The following is a 20,518-nucleotide window of genomic DNA, read 5'->3' as shown; positions in this document are numbered from 1 at the left end:
AGCTTATCTGGCTAAGCTGAGGACCAGAGTTAGCCAGATAAGTTACTCAACTATCAGACGGGCCGATTCAGAGAGCGGACGAACGCCCGCTCTCCTGGCGTGCGCGATACGGTATGCAAATGAGGTGGTGCGGTAGAAACAGGCAAAAGGAGGCGCTAGGGACACTAGCGCGTCCCTAGCGCCTCCTTTTAGCCCGGAGCGGCGGCTGTCAGCGGGTTTGACAGCCGACGCTCAATTTTGCCAGCGTCGCTTCTCGAGCCCGCTGAAAGCCACGGGCTCGGAAACCGGACGCCGGCAAAATTGAACGTCCGGTTTTCGGCCCGACAGCCGCTGGCCCATTAAAAAAAAATTTTTCTTTTACTTTTTTTACCCTTCGGGACCTCCGACTTAATATCACTATGATATTAAGTCGGAGGGTGCACAGAAAAGCAGTTTTTACTGCTTTCCTATGCACTTTCCCGGTGCCAGCAGAAATTAGCGCCTACCTTTGGGCAGGCGTTAATTTCTGAAAGTAAAATGTGCGGCTTGGCTGCACATTTTACTTTCTGTATGCCGCGCGCATACCTAATAGGGCCATTAACATGCATTTGCATGTTGAGGGCGCCATTAGGTGCTGCGGGTTGGACGCACGTTTTCCTCCCCTTACTGAATAAGGGGTAAGGGAAAACGCGCGTCCACGAGCGCCCTGTACTGTATCGGCCTGAGAGTTAGCTGGATACTCCTGCGGGTAACTCATCTCCTCCCAGTTACGCCACTGGAACATCCCTAGCTTAGTTTGCATATTCAGCGGTGCAGCCTCGCCACTCTGTCTGGATAACTTATACCACCAGAGTTCAGGGGACAAGTTCCCAAATCTTCACGAGCTGCCTGGTGATGCTTCTGGATAGGACTCTCTGCTTTCTATCTGCTCCCTCATAGCCAGTCTGCTGCACATCTTCCAGGAAGAGAAACGTTTCCTTGCAGCCCCCTCCAGGATCTCATCGACAAACACATTGCAGAGACTCGGCCGCAGGACCAATCCCTGAGACCCTGCACTAATCCTCACCCATTTCCTACACCAAGCCCACCACCTCTGCACCCATCCTCAGACTGCTCCGTCTATAAATGACCCTCCCCGTGCGGCAGAGAATCAGGCGCTTTCCTGATATCCATGTAAACCACCCCCAGCGCACGCCCTTGCTTTAATTCTCTTGGCACCCAATGAAAAAAAACTCAGAATTGCCTGCCAGGATCTGCCGCTGGTAAAAGCTGCGCGATTGTGAATTCTCCATTACCCTCTCCTTCCGGGGAATTGTGATTCATTTTCCCTCCACCACCAAGTTGTCTCTAGGTTGGAGGGGACTGACGAGTGAAACATGCAGGATCTCTAAGAGCTGGAAGCTGCAGGAGCTGATCTCCAGGGAGCTGCCTCTAGTCGGAGAGAGAAGCAGAAGTGGTTCCAGAAGATGAATTTTACATTTTAACTTGCTTTAGGCTGGAATTCTTACCTAATGCCTTCTGTTAAGGGTAGTAACTGCTGCTCCGTGCAGGTTACCCCCATGCCTTCTGTTAAGGGTAGTAACTGCCGCTCCATGCAGGTTACCCCCATGCCTTCTGTTAAGGGTAGTAACTGCTGCTCCGTACAGGTTACCCCCATGCCTTCTGTTAAGGGTAGTAACTGCCACTCCATGCAGGTTACCCCCAAGCCTTCTGTTAAGGGCAGTAACTGCCGCTCCATGCAGGTTACACCATGCCTTCTGTTAAGGGTAGTAACTGCCGCTCCGTGCAGGTTACCCCATGCCTTCTGTTAAGGGTAGTAACTGCCGCTCCGTGCAGGTTACCCCAATGCCTTCTGTTAGGATAGTAACTGCCCGCTCGTGCAGTTACCCCCATGCCTTCTGTTAAGGTGGTAGTAACTGCTGCTCGTGCAGGTTATCCCCATGTTTCTGTTAAGGGCAGTAATTGCCGCTCTGTGCAGGTTACCCCCATGCCTCTTTTAAGGGTAGTAACTGCCGCTCCATGCAGGTTATCCCCATGCTTTCTGTTAAGGGTAGTAACTGCCGCTCTGTGCAGGTTACCCCATGCCTTCTGTTAAGGGTAGTAACTGCCACTCCATGCAGGTTACCCCCATGCCTTCTGTTAAGGGTAGTAACTGCTGCTCCGTGCAGGTTACCCCCATGCCTTCTGTTAAGGGTAGTAACTGCTGCTCCGTACAGGTTACCCCCATGCCTTCTGTTAAGTGTAGTAACTGCTGCTCCGTGCAGGTTACCCCAAGCCTTCTGTTAAGGGTAGTAACTGCCGCTCCGTGCAGGTTACCCCCATGCCTTCTGTTAAGGGTAGTAACTGCTGCTCGGTGCAGGTTATCCCCATGTTTCTGTTAAGGGCAGTAATTGCCGCTCTGTGCAGGTTACCCCCATGCCTTCTGTTAAGGGTAGTAACTGCCACTCCATGCAGGTTACCCCCATGCCTTCTGTTAAGGGTAGTAACTGCTGCTCCGTGCAGGTTAGCCCCATGCCTTCTGTTAAGGGTAGTAACTGCTGCTCCGTGCAGGTTACCCCCATGCCTTCTTTAAAGGTAGTAACTGCTGCTCCGTGCAGGTTACCCCCAAGCCTTCTGTTAAGGGTAGTAACTGCCGCTCCGTGCAGGTACCCCCATGCCTTCTGTTAAGGGTAGTAACTGCTGCTCGGTTGCAGGTTATCCCCATGTTTCTGTTAAGGGCAGTAATTGCCGCTCTGTGCAGGTTACCCCCATGCCTTCTGTTAAGGGTAGTAACTGCCGCTCCGTGCAGGTTACCCCCATGCCTTCTGTTAAGGGTAGTAACTGCTGCTCCGTGCAGGTTACCCCCAAGCCTTCTGTTAAGGGTAGTAACTGCCGCTCCGTGCAGGTTACCCCCATGCCTTCTGTTAAGGGTAGTAACTGCTGCTCCGTGCAGGTTATCCCCATGTTTCTGTTAAGGGCAGTAATTGCCGCTCCGTGCAGGTTACCCCCATTCCTTCTGTTAAGGGTAGTAATTGCCGCTCCGTGCAGGTTACCCCCATGTCTTCTGTTAAGGGTAGTAACTACCGCTCCATGCAGGTTACCCCCATGTCTTCTGTTAAGGGTAGTAACTGCCGCTCCATGCAGGTTACCCCCATGCCTTCTGTTAAGGGTAGTAACTGCCGCTCCATGCAGGTTACCCCCATATTTCTGTTAAGAGGGTAACTGCCGCTCCATGCAGGTTACCCCCATGCCTTCTGTTAAGGGTAGTAACTGTCGCTCCTTGCAGGTTACCCCCATGCCTTCTGTTAAGGGTAGTAACTGCCGCTCCATGCAGGTTACTCCCATGTCTTCTGTTAAGAGGGTAACTGCCGCTCCATGCAGGTTACCCCCATGCCTTCTGTTAAGGGTAGTAATTGCCGCTCCATGCAGGTTACCCCCATGCCTTCTGTTAAGGGTAGTAATTGCCGCTCCATGCAGGTTACCCCCATGCCTTCTGTTAAGGGTAGGAACTGCCGCTCCATGCAGGTTACCCCCATGCCTTCTGTTAAGGGTAGGAACTGCCGCTCTGTGCAGGTTACCCCCATGCCTTCTGTTAAGGGTAGTAACTGCCGCTCCATGCAGGTTACCCCCATGTCTTCTGTTAAGGGTAGTAACTGCCGCTCCATGCAGGTTACCCCCATGCCTTCTGTTAAGGGTAGTAACTGCCGCTCCATGCAGGTTACCCCCATGTTTTCTGTTAAGGGTAGTAACTGCCGCTCCATGCAGGTTACCCCCATGCCTTCTGTTAAGGGTAGTAACTGCCGCTCCATGCAGGTTACCCCCATGCCTTCTGTTAAGGGTAGTAACTGCCGCTCTGTGCAGGTTACCCCCATGCCTTCTGTTAAGGGTAGTAACTGCCGCTCCATGCAGGTTACCCCCATACCTTCTGTTAAGAGTAGTAACTGCCGCTCCATGCAGGTTACCCCCATGCCTTCTGTTAAAGGTAGGAACTGCCGCTCCGTGCAGGTTACCCCCATGCCTTCTGTTAAGGGTAGTAACTGCCGCTCCATGCAGGTTACCCCATGCCTTCTGTTAAGGGTAGTAACTGCCGCTCCGTGCAGGTTACCCCCATGCCTTCTGTTAAGGATAGTAACTGCCACTCCCTGCAGGTTAACGCCATGCCTACTGTTAAGGATAGTAACTGCCACTCCCTGCAGGTTACCCCCATGCCTTCTCTTAAGGGTAGTAACTGCCGCTCCGTGCAGGTTACCCCCATGCCTTCTGTTACGGGTAGTAACTGCCACTCCCTGCAGGTTACCCCCATGCCTTCTGTTAAGGGTAGTAACTGCCGCTCTGTGCAGGTTACCCCCATGCCTTCTGTTAAGGATAGTAACTGCCACTCCCTGCAGGTTACCCCATGCCTTCTGTTAAGGGCAATAACTGCCGTTCCATGCAGGTTACCCCCATGCCTTCTGTTAAGGGTAGTAACTGCTGCTCTGTGCAGCTTACCCCATGCCTTCTGTTAAGGGTAGTAACTGCCGTTCCATGCAGGTTACCCCCATGCCTTCTGTTAAGGGTAGTAACTGCCGCTCCGTGCAGGTTACCCCCATGCCTTCTGTTAAGGATAGTAACTGCCACTCCCTGCAGGTTACCCCATGCCTTCTGTTAAGGGCAATAACTGCTGCTCTGTGCAGGTTACCCCCATGCCTTCTGTTAAGGGTAGTAACTGCCGCTCCATGCAGGTTACCCCATGCCTTCTGTTAAGGGTAGTAACTGCCGCTCCATGCAGGTTACCCCCATGCCTTCTGTTAAGGGTAGTAACTGCCGCTCCATGCAGGTTACCCCCATGCCTTCTGTTAAGGGTAGTAACTGCCGCTCCATGCAGGTTACCCCCATGCCTTCTGTTAAGGGTAGTAACTGCCGCTCCATGCAGGTTACCCCCATGCCTTCTGTTAAGGGTAGTAACTGCCGCTCCATGCAGGTTACCCCCATGCCTTCTGTTAAGGGAAGTAACTGCCGCTCCATGCAGGTTACCCCCATGCCTTCTGTTAAGGGTAGTAACTGCCGCTCCGTGCAGGTTACCCCCATGCCTTCTGTTAAGGGTAGTAACTGCCGCTCCATGCAGGTTACCCCATGCCTTCTGTTAAGGGTAGTAACTGCCGCTCCATGCAGGTTACCCCCATGCCTTCTGTTAAGGGTAGTAACTGCCGCTCCATGCAGGTTACCCCCATGCCTTCTGTTAAGGGAAGTAACTGCCGCTCCATGCAGGTTACCCCCATGCCTTCTGTTAAGGGTAGTAACTGCCGCTCCGTGCAGGTTACCCCCATGCCTTCTGTTAAGGGCAGTAACTGCCGCACTCGGGCCGCAGGAGAAAGTGATTCCTTGAGATTTTCCACTCCTGAGCACCTGCGACTGCATCGGGTGAATTCTGGGAAGGATTCATTGGCTGTATAGAGATATCTGAACTTCGTATAATTATATCTTTATTGATGTTTGATACAGTACAAAAGAGGATATACAGGCCAAGAAGTAAATGAAATCAAGCAATAATAAATCTCAATAAGGAAATCACTATCTGCATAATCCTAGTTCCAATAATCCTGGGGGAGATAAGGAAAGAACTTAATCTCTCAGGAAATGGAAGCTAGTAAAGAGGAGAGGAGGAGCGAATCCTAATTTATAGCTCAGCTGAGCAGGAGGGTCACAAACATTAACCTTATCTGATGTGAAGCTCTCCAAGCGCCATGGCTCAGTAAATGCACATTTTTTTCCTCTCAAAAGTCACAAAACATCTGCAAGGACATTTTAAAAAGAAAGAAGCACCACAAGCTAAGGTTTTGCTTTTCCGAGAAAGGAAATGTGTTCTTCGGGGCGTGAGTGGTCAGGAAATACACGACACTCTCTGACCACAGAATAAACGCTTTACAACAGCACTACTACACCCCTATCTGGTGCAGAGCCCTTTCAGTATCCCATCGACCATCTCTCCTAAGAACGCAGCTATCTGTCGCAGGGCTGCTCCCTCTCTCTCTCTCTCTCTCTGCTCAGCATTAGCTTCTCTTTCTCTCTCAAGTAAATAGAACATTTTGGAAATAATTGGGATGTTATCTTCATTATGAGCTTCATAAGCGGACAATTCACGAGTATACGTAAATTTCTAGGTCTTAACAAATCCTCAACATTTTCCAGCTCATTATGTGACGTCCAACTCTCTTTGATAGGCACATTTTCAGCATTTTCCAGCACCTGAACCTTTGAATTTATCAGATTTGCAGAGGTCTCTAGCTCCGAAATCTTTCCACCTGGAGTTTCAATGAGAGACCTATTTGCCGTAAGTAAGGAGGAGAATTGCGCAGTTGACGCGGGAGAGGTTTACGCTCAAGCCGAGCTTGAATCCTGCACAGGCCTGTGAGGGTCACGCCAGGAGGCCCGGCGGATCGGACGCTCGCAGACTCCCAACGGCTGAATAACCGGAGCGCTCTCGGGCCGAGTCCCACTAAGAAGCGCCGGCTCCTCAGCCAGGGACCCATGCTCGGGCCTAGCTCCGGTTAAGGTTGTTGAGGTGCCGGAGCGGTGCCAGGACTCGGGCAGTCCCTGTGAGGAAGTTCACTCACTCTCAGCAAGTGAGCGTCCATGGTAGGGCCGACGATCGGAAGAGGAAGTTACAAATCCTGGCCTTCCTTTTTAAACAAAGAGCTGCCCGGCCAGGGAATTAAAGGGCCGGCAAGCACAGAAGGACGATGCCACCCCTGCGAGGCGACGGAGCAGGGCAGACGGAAAGGCCTCCTGTGCAGCTCCAGGAACCCCACCGAGCCCCCCCCCGAGCTTTCCGGAGCACCCCCGGATATAAATACTTCTTTGCACATCAGGAAAGGATATTTTAGTTTTGGAAGAAGCTGAATCCCCGTCGGGAGCAGGAGCTTTGCTCTGCCTAACTGGAGAATCCTGATCGCAGGGCCGCATCCAAGCTTCTGAAGGTTTGCCCCTACAGCAAGTGCCCTGTGAAAGGGATTACGTTACCTGGCTGCTCCCCTTCCTCTGCGTGAAACGCCCCCCCCCCCCCCACATTTCCAAACTCTGCTGAGCACTGAGCCCCTCACTGCGGTGGTGGGGACAGGCTTAACCTGTGCGACCCTAAAGTGGACCATTCTCCATAAATAAAGCGGTCTTCAAACCAAAGGTTTTGCTTCAAACGAGAAAGGTTTTACTGTTTAACAAGAAACACAGCGACAGTGGCACAAAAATCAGAAGCAGAGGCCCTTTTCCCTGGGCAGGGACCCCTATTACACAGGGTACATTAGGAAGGGTTATTTTTCCCCATGTGCATCACTTTGCACCGCTCCACATTACATTTCTAGATGCCCAACCTCCCAGTCCCACTCAGTCCTGCTCTTCACAGTCTGCTGGTGCTTTAAATACTTTGAATAATTGTGTGACATCTGTACATTTGGTCACCTCACCCCCGTCATCCGTTTCTCCGGCTCACGTATGAAGCTGTTAAACGGCACAGATCCCAGCACGGAGCCCCGGGATGATGCGCTGCCCTCCGTCCCCGCTGCCTCCTGAGGAGCCCCTCTCCCGGGGGCTGCGTCTGCCACACGCCTCCTGAAAATCACTGACTGCCTCCCCGTCCATGACTGCCGACTGCTCCCTGCTCCCGTCCCGCCAGCAGGGGCTCCGCCGGGGCCCCCAGAAGCAGTGCACGGGCAGAGGCTGCCGCAGCGTCCCTCGGGGGCCCGGCCTCCCCTCCTCTGGGCACCGACGAAGCCAACGAAAAACCGAAATCCTTTGTAAACCGCCTCAAGGGGCTTCAGAACAGGGCGAGGAGGACAGGCGGAGCGGAAGAAACGCACACAGACACGGAGAATGGGGAGAGCCACAAGGGCAGGGTGAGGTGGATGTGGTCCCGATTCCTAAAACGTGAAGTAAGGTGGAGGCCGGGAAGTGCAGACCTCGGTGGCGAGCAAACTAATGGCATCGCTGCTAATAAGGAGGAGAGTGCGATTCCTGGAATCCATGGATCGCAAGATCCGCGGCAGCGAAGTTTTACCAGAGGTGAATCTGATCAATGTCTCTGATTGGATAACCAGCGAGTTGGATCAGGGGAGGGCGCTAGGCCGTGAGTGGAGGAGGTTACAGCGGTCGGTGGGGCTGAGAACCGGGAAAATCCTGCTCATATTCCTTGTGACCTTGGGCACGTCACTTCACCCTCCGTTGCCTCTGGGGATAGGGAAGAGGCTCCAGGGCCTGAATGTGATCCGCTCTGAAGGTCCTGAGAGGCAGAATATAAATCAGGCCACTTACAAATAAATGTAGCACCCTGACAGGGGTCCTAAAATGACTGACTGGGTTACAAACTGGGTTGAGTGGAAGCAGAGTTGCCAACTGGCTCCAGATTCACCCAACAGGGTTGATCCAGTCCAGGTTTTACCCCATTGCATGCAGAACAACTTGTAGTTCTCATTTCCCTATTGCACGCCCTAAGAAAAGCAAGACTACAAGTCCCTGCATACACTGGGGTAAAACCAGGAATGGATCAATCTGCCCTGAAAATCTGGAGCCAGTTGAAAAACCTAAGTAGGAAGCGACAAAAGGTTAGAACATAACATAAGAAATGCCATACTGGGAAGACTGAGGGTCCATGAAGCCCAGCATCCTGTTTCCAACAGTGAACAATCTAGGTCACAAGTACCTGGCAGGATCCCAAACAGTAAATAGATCTAATGCTAATGATAAGCAGTGGCTATTTCTTAAGTCTTCTTGCTTAGTTATGATTTATGGACTTCTCCTCCAGGAACTAATCCAAACCTTTTTTAAGCCCATCTATGCTAATGCTCTCCAGATACCCTGGTAATGAATTCCAGAGCTTAATTGTGCATTGTGTGAAGAAAAAAAAATTCTCCGATTTCCGTCTCCCCTCTGCGGGTACAGGATTACGTCCTCTCACCTCCACTCTCAGGGCTCGTGGTGCAGGCCCCGCGCTGCTCGTGTTTGTGTCAGTGCCCTGGGTGAGGCCTCACTGAGAGACAGCTCTCACGGAGAGACAGCTCTCACAGTCTGTGCTCCAGAAGTGGGAGGAATGTCAGGAATGTGAGGCTCGCCACACCGAGAGACAGCCCCGCATCCTGCGGGGGACAGGGAGAGACCGCGGCCAAAGCTGCAGGCTGGGAATGAGCGAGGGGGGAGAGATTTCTCTCTCTCTATTCTTTATTCGACTCTCCCTCCGAGCCCGAGAGCTGGAAGCGAGGTACACAAGGAGGGGGTTATTATGGAGCTGGCTGACGATACAGCGCTAACATTAGGTGCAGTAACATAAGGGGGGTTAGGTTAGCTTTCAGCTCCAAGAAACAGATGCAGCCCTCGTACCTGAAGGACCCATCACATGGCCACCCAGTAATCCTGTGACACTCCCAACCCAAAACTCCTGCAATACCACCTCAACAACACCTCCCAACCCCCTAATCCAGTGACATTCCCACCATGAGATGTTCCTCTCAACCCCTATACCCTGCCACCCAGTAATCCTGTGACACTCCCAACCCAAAACTCCTGTGATACCACCTCAACGACACCTCCCAACCCCCTAATCCAGTGACATTCCCACCATGAGATGTTCCTCTCAACCCCTATACCCTGCCACCCAGTAATCCTGTGACACTCCCAACCCAAAACTCCTGCGATACCACCTCAACGACACCTCCCAACCAACCCCCTAATCCAGTGACGTTCCCACCATGAGATGTACCTCTCAACCCCTATACCCTGCCACCCAGTAATCCTGTGACACTCCCAACCCAAAACTCCTGCAATACCACCTCAACGACACCTCCCAACCAGCCCCCTAATCCAGTGACGTTCCCACCATGAGATGTTCCTCTCAACCCCTATACCCTGCCACCCAGTAATCCTCTGACACTCCCAACCCAAAACTCCTGTGATACCACCTCAACGACACCTCCCAACCAGCCCCCTAATCCAGTGACGTTCCCACCATGAGATGTAGCTCTCAACCCCTATACCCTGCCACCCAGTAATCCTCTGACACTCCCAACCCAAAACTCCTGTGATACCACCTCAATGACACCTCCCAACCAGCCCCCTAATCCAGTGACGTTCCCACCATGAGATGTACCTCTCAACCCCTATACCCTGCCACCCAGTAATCCTGTGACACTCCCAACCCAAAGCTCCTGTGATACCACCTCAACGACAACTCCCAACCAGCCCCCTAATCCTGTGACGTTCCCATGAGATGTACCTCTCAACCCCTATACCCTGCCACCCAGTAATCCTGTGACACTCCCAACCCCCTAATCCAGTGACATTCCCACCATGAGATGTTCCTCTCAACCCCTATACCCTGCCACCCAGTAATCCTGTGACACTCCCAACCCCCTAATCCAGTGACATTCCCACCATGAGATGTTCCTCTCAACCCCTATACCCTGCCACCCAGTAATCCTGTGACACTCCCAACCCCCTAATCCAGTGACATTCCCACCATGAGATGTTCCTCTCAACCCCTATACCCTGCCACCCAGTAATCCTGCGACAATGCACAGTGAGACTTGCCAAGCACACACGCTGCCACCGAGTAATCCTACGACAGCTCCCCCCTGAGACCTGTCAACAGCACACACTGCTACCCAGCACTCCTTGTGGTACCCCAAACGCATCCCTTCCTAGCCATTAATCCTATAACTAGGGCCAGTGAAAGCATTAGGCCACCCAGGCAGCCAGCTAGAGCGCCACAAGTTTTAGCGGCAGGACAGCAGTGGCTGGTTCAGGCCATCCGCATCCCTGGCTCCTGGGAGCTCTCTCCAGGTTTCAGCCGGAGACCCCAGAACTGTAAAAGGAAACCTTTGGGGGCTGTAGCGGAAGCTGCCCTCGTGGGTGCAGATAAGGAAGAAGTGTCGCATGGGCCCACGTGGTTGGCAAGGAGGAGGAGCAACTGCCGTGACTGGAAATGGGAGCAGTAGCTGCGGCTGGAAGAAAGAGAATTCCTGTTGGTGGTGCGGACCAAGGAGGAGGCTGCAGCTGCTGATGCTGCTGTGTGGGTTCCGGAGGAGGAGAGGAAAGGGAGAGAAGTGAGAGTGTGTGCATGAGTATGATTAAGAGAATGTGTGTGAGCGAGGGTATTTGTGTGTGTGTGTGTGTGTGTGTGAGCGAGGGTATTTGTGTGTGAGCATGAGTATGAATAAGATAATGTGTGTGTGTGTGTGCGAGTATGAGTATGAATAAGAGAATGTGTGTGAGCAAGCAGGTTTGTGTGTGTGTGTGTATGTGAGCATGAGTATGAATAAGAGAATGTGTGTGTGTGTGTGAGTGAGCATGAGTATGAATAAGAGAATGTGTGTGAGTGAGCATTTTTGTGTGTGTGTGTGAGCATGAGTATGAATAAGATAGTGTGTGTGTGTGTGTGAGTGAGCATGAGTATGAATAAGAATATGTGTGAGCGTGCGTGTGTGTGAGCATGAGTATGAATAAGATAATGTGTGTGTGTGAGTGAGCATGAGTATGAATAAGAGAATGTGTATGTGGGTATGTTTGTGTGTGTGTGAGTGAGCATGAGTATGAATAAGGGAATGTGTGTGAGCGAGCATTTGTGTGTGTGAGCATGAGTATGAATAAGATAATGTGTGTGTGTGAGTGAGCATGAGTATGAATAAGAGAATGTGTGTGAGCGAGCATGTTTTTGTGTGTGTGTGAGCATGAGTATGAATAAGATAATGTGTGTGAGCGAGCATGTTTGTGTGTGTGTGAGCATGAGTATGAATAAGATAATGTGTGTGTGTGAGTGAGCATGAGTATGAATAAGAGAATGTGTGTGAGCGAGCATGTTTGTGTGTGTGTGTGTGAGCATGAGTATGAATAAGATAATGTGTGTGTGTGTGTGAGTGAGCATGAGTATGAATAAGAGAATGTGTATGTGGGTATGTTTGTGTGTGTGTGAGTGAGCATGAGTATGAATAAGGGAATGTGTGTGAGCGAGCATTTGTGTGTGTGAGCATGAGTATGAATAAGATAATGTGTGTGTGTGAGTGAGCATGAGTATGAATAAAAGAATGTGTGTGAGCGAGCATGTTTTTGTGTGTGTGTGAGCATGAGTATGAATAAGATAATGTGTGTGAGTGAGCATGTTTGTGTGTGTGTGAGCATGAGTATGAATAAGATAATGTGTGTGTGTGAGTGAGCATGAGTATGAATAAGAGAATGTGTGTGAGTGAGCATGTTTGTGTGTGTGTGTGTGAGCATGAGTATGAATAAGAGAATGTGTGTGAGCGAGCATGTTTGTTTGTGTGTGTGTGTGTGAGCATGAGTATGAATAAGGTAATGTGTGTGTGTGTGAGCATGAGTATGAATAAGAATATGTGTGAGCGTGCGTGTGTGTGAGCATGAGCATGTTTGTGTGTGTGTGTGTGTGTGTGTGTAAGCGAGCATGAGTATGAATAAGAGAATGTGTGTGAGCGTGAGCATGAGTATGAATATGATAATGTGTGTGTGTGAGCATGAGCATGTTTGTGTGTGTGTGTGTGTGTGAGCGAGCATGAGTATGAATAAGAATATGTGTGAGCGTGCGTGTGTGTGAGCATGAGTATGAGTGAGAATGTGTGACCATGAGTATGAGTAAGAGAATATGCATGAGTGAGCATGTGTGTGAGGGAGTCTATGAGAGAGCGTGTGTGAGAATGAACGTGTGTTAGAGGTGTGTGTATATGAGAGAGTTTGGCTTGTTGCAGCTTCCAATTCAGTTTTTGACTGCATGTTTCTATTTGTACTTTTATAATCTCTATTTGGTGAGGGTCCTTGTTCTTCATGTGTGACCGAAGTGAAGGAGTCTGCTAGCCTGCAGTTGCAGTGTAAGAAATCTATAGCAGCCTGCATTGTTCTATTTTCCTAATAGGAGGTGTATTGGTGTTGTAGGGCCTGGTGTAAAATTGCAGTATTGCCTTTCTAGGTAGGATTATCACGGTGAGTGCTGGCAGATAGTTCTGGTTTGGGAGGTTTACTATAGTCTACTTCTAATTCAGCTTACTCATAGCTTTCTGAGGGCCAAACTTGCACCCAACACATACTACAATAGGCCTAGTACCATATGGGCTCCCGGTGTCTTTTTGCAGGGTTTTCAGGTTGGCAACACAGGTAAGTAGAATATACAGGTTGATCTAAGAGAGATTTTTACATCAGAAGACTGCACGTGGTTCTTTCCATGTAAGATCTGTTATGAATGTAACATTTTAATTGTGTGCATGAAGGACTGAGGGAGAAAGGGAAATGCAAGATTATAAGGTTTGCCTGCGATGCCAATAACCTAGCACTGGCACTCCCTGTGACACCTGCACACTGAGACCTGCAAATGCAATGCCCTGCCGCCGGCACTCCCTGTGACACCTGCACATACAATGCCCTGCCACCCAGCACTCCCTGAGACACCTGCACACCGAGACATGCAAATGCAATGTCCAGCCACCGGCACTCCCTGTGACACCTGCACATAATATGCCCTGCCACCCGGCACTCCCTGTGACACCTGCACATACAATGCCCTGCCGCCGGCACTCCCTGTGACACCTGCACATACAATGCCCTGCCACCCAGCACTCCCTGAGACACCTGCACACCGAGACCTGCAAATGCAATGTCCAGCCACCGGCACTCCCTGTGACACCTGCACACTGAGACCTGCAAATGCAATGCCCTGCCACCGGCACTCCCTGTGACACCTGCACACCGAGACCTGCAAATGCAATGTCCAGCCACCGGCACTCCCTGTGACACCTGCACATAATATGCCCTGCCACCCGGCACTCCCTGTGACACCTGCACATACAATGCCCTGCCACCCAGCACTCCCTGAGACACCTGCACACCGAGACCTGCAAATGCAATGTCCAGCCACCGGCACTCCCTGTGACACCTGCACACTGAGACCTGCAAATGCAATGCCCTGCCACCGGCACTCCCTGTGACACCTGCACACCGAGACCTGCAAATGCAATGTCCAGCCACCGGCACTCCCTGTGACACCTGCACATAATATGCCCTGCCACCCGGCACTCCCTGTGACACCTGCACATACAATGCCCTGCCACCCGGCACTCCCTGAGACACCTGCACATGCAATGCCCTGCCACCCGGCACTCCCTGTGACACCTGCACATAATATGCCCTGCCACCCGGCACTCCCTGTGACACCTGCACATACAATGCCCTGCCACCCGGCACTCCCTGAGACACCTGCACACTGAGACCTGCAAATGCAATGCCCTGCCGCCGGCACTCCCTGTGACACCTGCACATACAATGCCCTGCCACCCAGCACTCCCTGAGACACCTGCACACCGAGACCTGCAAATACAATGCCCTGCCACCCGGCACTCCCTGTGATACTTGCATATACAATGCCCTGCCACCTGGCACTCCCTGTGACGCCCCCACACAGACCTCCCAATCTCATGCCCTGCCACCTGGCACTCCCTGTGACACCTCCACACCAAGACCTCCCAATCTCATGCCCTGCCATCCCCCCCCACACTCCCTGTGACACCTGCACACTGAGACCTCACAATCTCATGCCCTGCCATCCCCCCCCCCCACACTCCCTGTGACACCTGCACACTGAGACCTCACAATCTCATGCCCTGCCACTCTGCACTCCCTGTGACACCCCCACACAGACCTCCCAAACCCATGCCCTGCCAACCAGCACTCCCTGTGACTAGCCTCACCCTCAATGAAATCTCCCATCTCCATACGCTGCCATCCAGCACTCCCTGTGAGTTACCCCCACAATGAGATCTCTCCTTTGATTTAATTTATCGATACTGCCTGCCTGATGATGGAGGTTGAGGTTCTTTTTCTTCCTACAGCAGCAATGGATCAGGTTAATTTTCACTGGGGGAACCACCTTTCCTTTGAAGCTGTGGCTTTTTTTTCATTCTAGTCTTTGGCAGTGTAATTCTTAGGATTACGTCATGGAAACAGAAGAGGTAACAGAGTAGGGGCAAGCATCAGTCGAGCAAGACGGCGAGACCTTGTGCCCATGTGGTTGACGGAGGAAAAGGCCTAGGGTAAAATTATGATAAACGCATAGCCTGGGAGATGGAAAGGAACAGGTACCGAACACGTTCTGGGGCCCGGTGGAGAGAGACTCTAAAACGCACTTACTGCGACCGTTCTTCTTGATAAACTCAATGACTGCTTCGTCGTCGTCGTCCTCCGGGTATCTCTGGTGCTGCACGGTGAGGTTGTTCAGCTCCTTCTCCAGGGCTAGGTAGACCCCTTCGATGGTGAAGTAGTGCGGCCGGTCGTCCTTCTTGACGTCGTGGTAGACCAGCGCTGCCCGGGAGCTCCAGTTGAAGTGCTCGTGCAGGTGGACCACGAACTCCCCCAGTTTCAGGGCCGTGGGGCCCGTCCGCACCGTGGTGTTGTAGTGCTCAAAGTCTTGCTTGAAGCCAAACGCCAGTGCCCCGGCGGTGATGAGGGGCAGCTCCCAGTGGGTGGCAAACCTGGCAACTGAGGCGGCAGGGTACACGCAGCCGGGTCCGAAGAGGACGTCCGGGTCGTTGTAGAGCTTCAGGTCCACGGCGTTGAGTGGGGCCACGTACTCCGAGCAGGCGCCGTTCAGCTCCGAGGTCAGGAACTTCAGGTGGACGGAGAAGCCCTGCAGGAGGTGTTGCTCCTTCTTGATGGCCTCAATGGCCATCTGCACGGCAGGCGCCACCCGGGGCCAGGCCCAGGCGTACCGCAGGTTGCTCTCCGGCAGCACCACTGCCACGGTGATGGTCCTGTTGTCCTGGGCTCGCACCCGTGGCTGCTTGGCGCTGACCGAAGAGAGCAGGCACATCAGCAGGCAAACGCACCTCAGAGACCTGCCCAGTGTCCGGCTCCGAAAATCCCAAGGTAACCCAAGCCGCAAAGTAAATCCGAGCTCCGGACCGGGGAGCAGAACTGCCGGGGAAGCAAAGCACCAGCAGGGGAAACCCCGCTCCATCTCGCTCCCGAAATCCCAAGGAGGGGCAGCCTGCAGGGAAGGGAATCCAAACTGTCCCGCAGGCAAGAAATGGGGAAAGAAAAAAAAAGTGAGGAGAAGGTTAAAGCTCCCCGGCCCCCGAGTGCCTTCTCTCAGCCAGAGCAGCCCATGCCTGACTCACAGCAGCGAGAACCCCGAGCAGCTCCAGGCTCACTCGCTGCCTCACTCTCTGTGAATGAGTTGTCCCAAAGGAGAGCAAAGCTCCAGGAACCAGGCAGCTTTTAGTTCAACCTCCCACTCCTCCCTCTCTCCTCTGTACACGTCACTTCTTCACAGGGCGCTCAGCACCCTCTGCTGGCTGCCAGCGGCTCCCGGCTCCCCTGACTTAATGTAAAGGTTTCCCCAAGGCTCTCAGGCTGCACTTAGCGATCACGGCGAACATCTGCCCTGCTGCAAGCAGAGTCATTACAGCGTTGGTAGTCAGAATCAGCGTGCACATCGCAGAGGGGACAAATCCAATCAGCGGGATTACGTTATCATTCCAGGGATTACGGCTCTTACAGGTAAAGCCCTGTGGCTCCATAAAGAGGAGGTCAATTACAACGATGTGATATAAAGACAATAAAAGAGATTGAAACAGATGGCAAAGGTGAAACATTAGTGACTTTGTGCTAAACGAACAGATGTGGCCGTGATATCCTGTGACATAAACAGAATATGACAATATATCACTCAGTAATACAGTGTCACTCACTGGAGTTACTGTGGGGATATCCTGGATTATAAACAGAATACGACAATATATCACTCAGTAATACAGTGTCACTCACTGGAGTTACTGTGGTGATATCCTGCAATATAAACAGAATATGACAATATATCACTCAGTAATACAGTGCCACTCACTGGAGTTACTGTGGTGATATCCTGTGATATAAACAGAATATGACAATATATCACTCAGTAATACAGTGCCACTCACTGGAGTTACTGTGGTGATATCCTGTGATATAAACAGATTATGACAACATATCATTCAGTAATACAGTGCTACTCACTGGAGTTACTGTGGTGATATCCTGCAATATAAACAGAATATGACAATATATCACCCAGTAATACAGTGCCACTCACCGGAGTTACTGTGGTGATATCCTGTGATAATGTCCTATGATTATATACAGAATATGACAATATATCATTCAGTAATACAGTGCCACTCACCAGAGTTACTGTGGTGATATCCTGGATTATAAACAGAATACGACAATATATCACTCAGTAATACAGTGCCACTCACTGGAGTTACTGTGGTGATATCCTGTGATATATATATATAGATTATGATAATATATCACTCAGTAATGCAGAGCCACTCACTGGAGTTACTGTGATAATGTCATATGTTTATATACAGAATATGACAATATATCACTCAGTAATACAGTGCCACTCACTGGAGTCACTGTGGTGATATCCTGCAATATAAACAGAATATGACAATATATCACTCAGTAATACAGTGCCACTCACTGGAGTTTCTGTGGTGATATCCTGCAATATAAACAGAATATGACAATTTATCATTCAGTAATACAGTGCTACTCAATGGAGTTACTGTGGTGATATCCTGTGATATATATAGAATATGATAATATATCACTCATTAATACAGTGCTACTCAATGAAGTTACTGTGGTGATATCCTGGATTATAAACAGAATATGACAATATATCACTCAGTAATACAGTGCCACTCACTGCAGTTACTGTGGTGATATCCTGTGATATATATAGAATACGATAATATATCACTCATTAATACAGTGCTACTCAATGAAGTTACTGTGGTGATATCCTGGATTATAAACAGAATATGACAATATATCACTCAGTAATACAGTGCCACTCACTGCAGTTACTGTGGTGATATCCTGTGATATATATAGAATACGATAATATATCACTCATTAATACAGTGCTACTCAATGAAGTTACTGTGGTGATATCCTGGATTATAAACAGAATATGACAATATATCACTCAGTAATACAGTGCCACTCACTGGAGTTACTGTGGTGATATCCTGCAATATAAACAGAATATGACAATATATCACTCAGTAATACAGTGCCACTCACTGGAGTTTCTGTGGTGATATCCTGCAATATAAAACAGAATATGACAATTTATCATTCAGTAATACAGTGCTACTCAATGGAGTTACTGTGGTGATATCCTGTGATATATATATATAGATTATGATAATATATCACTCAGTAATGCAGAGCCACTCACTGGAGTTACTGTGATAAAGTCCTATGATTATATACAGAATATGATAATATATCACTCAGTAATACAGTGCCACTCACTGGAGTTACTGTGGTGATATCCTGTGATATAAACAGAATATGACAATATATCACTCAGTAATACAGTGCCACTCACTGCAGTTTCTGTGGTGATATCCTGCAATAAAAACAGAATATGACAATATATCATTGAGTAATACAGTGCTACTCACCGGAGTTACTGTGGTGATATCCTGTGATAATGTCCTATGATTTTATACAGAATATGACAATATATCATTCAGTAATACAGTGCCACTCACCAGAGTTACTGTGGTGATATCCTGCAATATAAACAGAATATGACAATATATCACCCAGTAATACAGTGCCACTCACTGGAGTTACTGTGCTGATATCCTGTGATATATATATAGATTATGATAATATATCATTCAGTAATGCAGAACCACTCACTGTACTGTGATAATATCCTATGATTATATACAGAATATGAAAATATATCACTCAGTAATGCAGTGCCACTCACTGAAGTTACTGTGGTGATATCCTGCGATATAAACAGAATATGATAATATATCACTCAGTAATACCGTGCCACTCACTGGAATTACTGTGATAATGAACTATGATTATATATAGAATATGATAATATAATCACTCAGTAATACAGTGCCACTCACTGAAGTTACTGTGGTGATATCCTGCGATATAAACAGAATATGACAATATATCACTCAGTAATACAGTGCCACTCACTGGAATTACTGTGATAATGTCCTATGATTATATATAGAATATGATAATATATCACTCAGTAATACAGTGCCACTCACTGGAATTACTGTGATAATGACCTATGATTATATATAGAATATGATAATATGTCACATAGTAATATAGTTCTACTCACTGGAATCACTGTGATAATGACCTATGATTATATATAGAATATGATAATATATCACTCAGTAATACAGTGCCACTCACTGGAATTACTGTGACAATGTCCTATGATTATATACAGAATATGATAATATATCACTCAGTAATACAGTGCCACTCACTGGATTTACTGTGATAATGTCCTATGATTATATATAGAATATGATAATATATCACTCGGTAATACAGTGCCACTCACTGGAATTACTGTGATAATGTCCTATGATTATATATAGAATATGATAATATATCACTCAGTAATACAGTGCCACTCACTGGAATCACTGTGATAATGTCCTATGATTATATACAGAATATGATAATATATCACTCAGTAATACAGTGCTACTCACTGGAATCACTGTGATAATGTCCTATGATTATATATAGAATATGATAATATATCACTCAGTAATACCGTGCCACTCACTGGAATTACTGTGATAATGTCCTATGATTATATATAGAATATGATAATATATCACTCAGTAATACCGTGCCACTCACTGGAATTACTGTGATAATGTCCTATGATTATATATAGAATATGATAATATATCACTCAGTAATACAGTGCCACTCACTGGAATCACTGTGATAATGTCCCATGATTATATACAGAATATGATAATATATCACTCAGTAATACAGTGCCACTCACTGGAATCACTGTGATAATGTCCCATGATTATATACAGAATATGACAATATATCACTCAGTAATACAGTGCCACTCACTGGAATTACTGTGATAATGTCCTATGATTATATATAGAATATGATAATATATCACTCAGTAATACCGTGCCACTCACTGGAATTACTGTGATAATGTCCTATGATTATATATAGAATATGATAATATATCACTCAGTAATACCGTGCCACTCACTGGAATTACTGTGATAATGTCCTATGATTATATATAGAATATGATAATATATCACTCAGTAATACAGTGCCACTCACTGGAATCACTGTGATAATGTCCCATGATTATATACAGAATATGACAATATATCACTCAGTAATACAGTGCCACTCACTGGAATCACTGTGATAATGACCTATGATTATATATAGAATATGATAATATATCACTCAGTAATACAGAGCCACTCACTGGAATTACTGTGATAATGTCCTATGATTATATACAGAATATGACAATATATCACTCAGTAATACCGTGCCACTCACTGGAATCACTGTGATAATGTCCCATGATTATATACAGAATATGACAATATATCACTCAGTAATACAGTGCCACTCACTGGAATCACTGTGATAATGACCTATGATTATATATAGAATATGACAATATATCACTCAGTAATACAGTGCT

The 20,518-nt window shown here is 48.6% G+C and overlaps 1 protein-coding gene across 1 annotated transcript in view; it reads right to left on the bottom strand.

The window, feature by feature from the left end:
- NPR2 (natriuretic peptide receptor 2) overlaps positions 1 to 16,150 on the bottom strand; it is a 393,621-nt gene extending 377,471 nt beyond the window's left edge. Inside the window, exon 1 of the mRNA XM_029583214.1 lies at positions 15,106 to 16,150. Within this exon, the coding sequence (XP_029439074.1) occupies positions 15,106 to 15,931 (826 nt within the window). The 5' untranslated portion in view covers positions 15,932 to 16,150. The remainder of the gene's footprint in view (positions 1 to 15,105) is intronic.
- Positions 16,151 to 20,518: the final 4,368 nt, after the last annotated feature.

This window comes from Rhinatrema bivittatum, chromosome 1, assembly GCF_901001135.1.
Source record: "Rhinatrema bivittatum chromosome 1, aRhiBiv1.1, whole genome shotgun sequence".
NCBI lineage: Eukaryota > Metazoa > Chordata > Amphibia > Gymnophiona > Rhinatrematidae > Rhinatrema > Rhinatrema bivittatum.
Note: the sequence above shows the minus strand (reverse complement) of the source record. Positions and strands in the feature narration are given on the sequence as shown.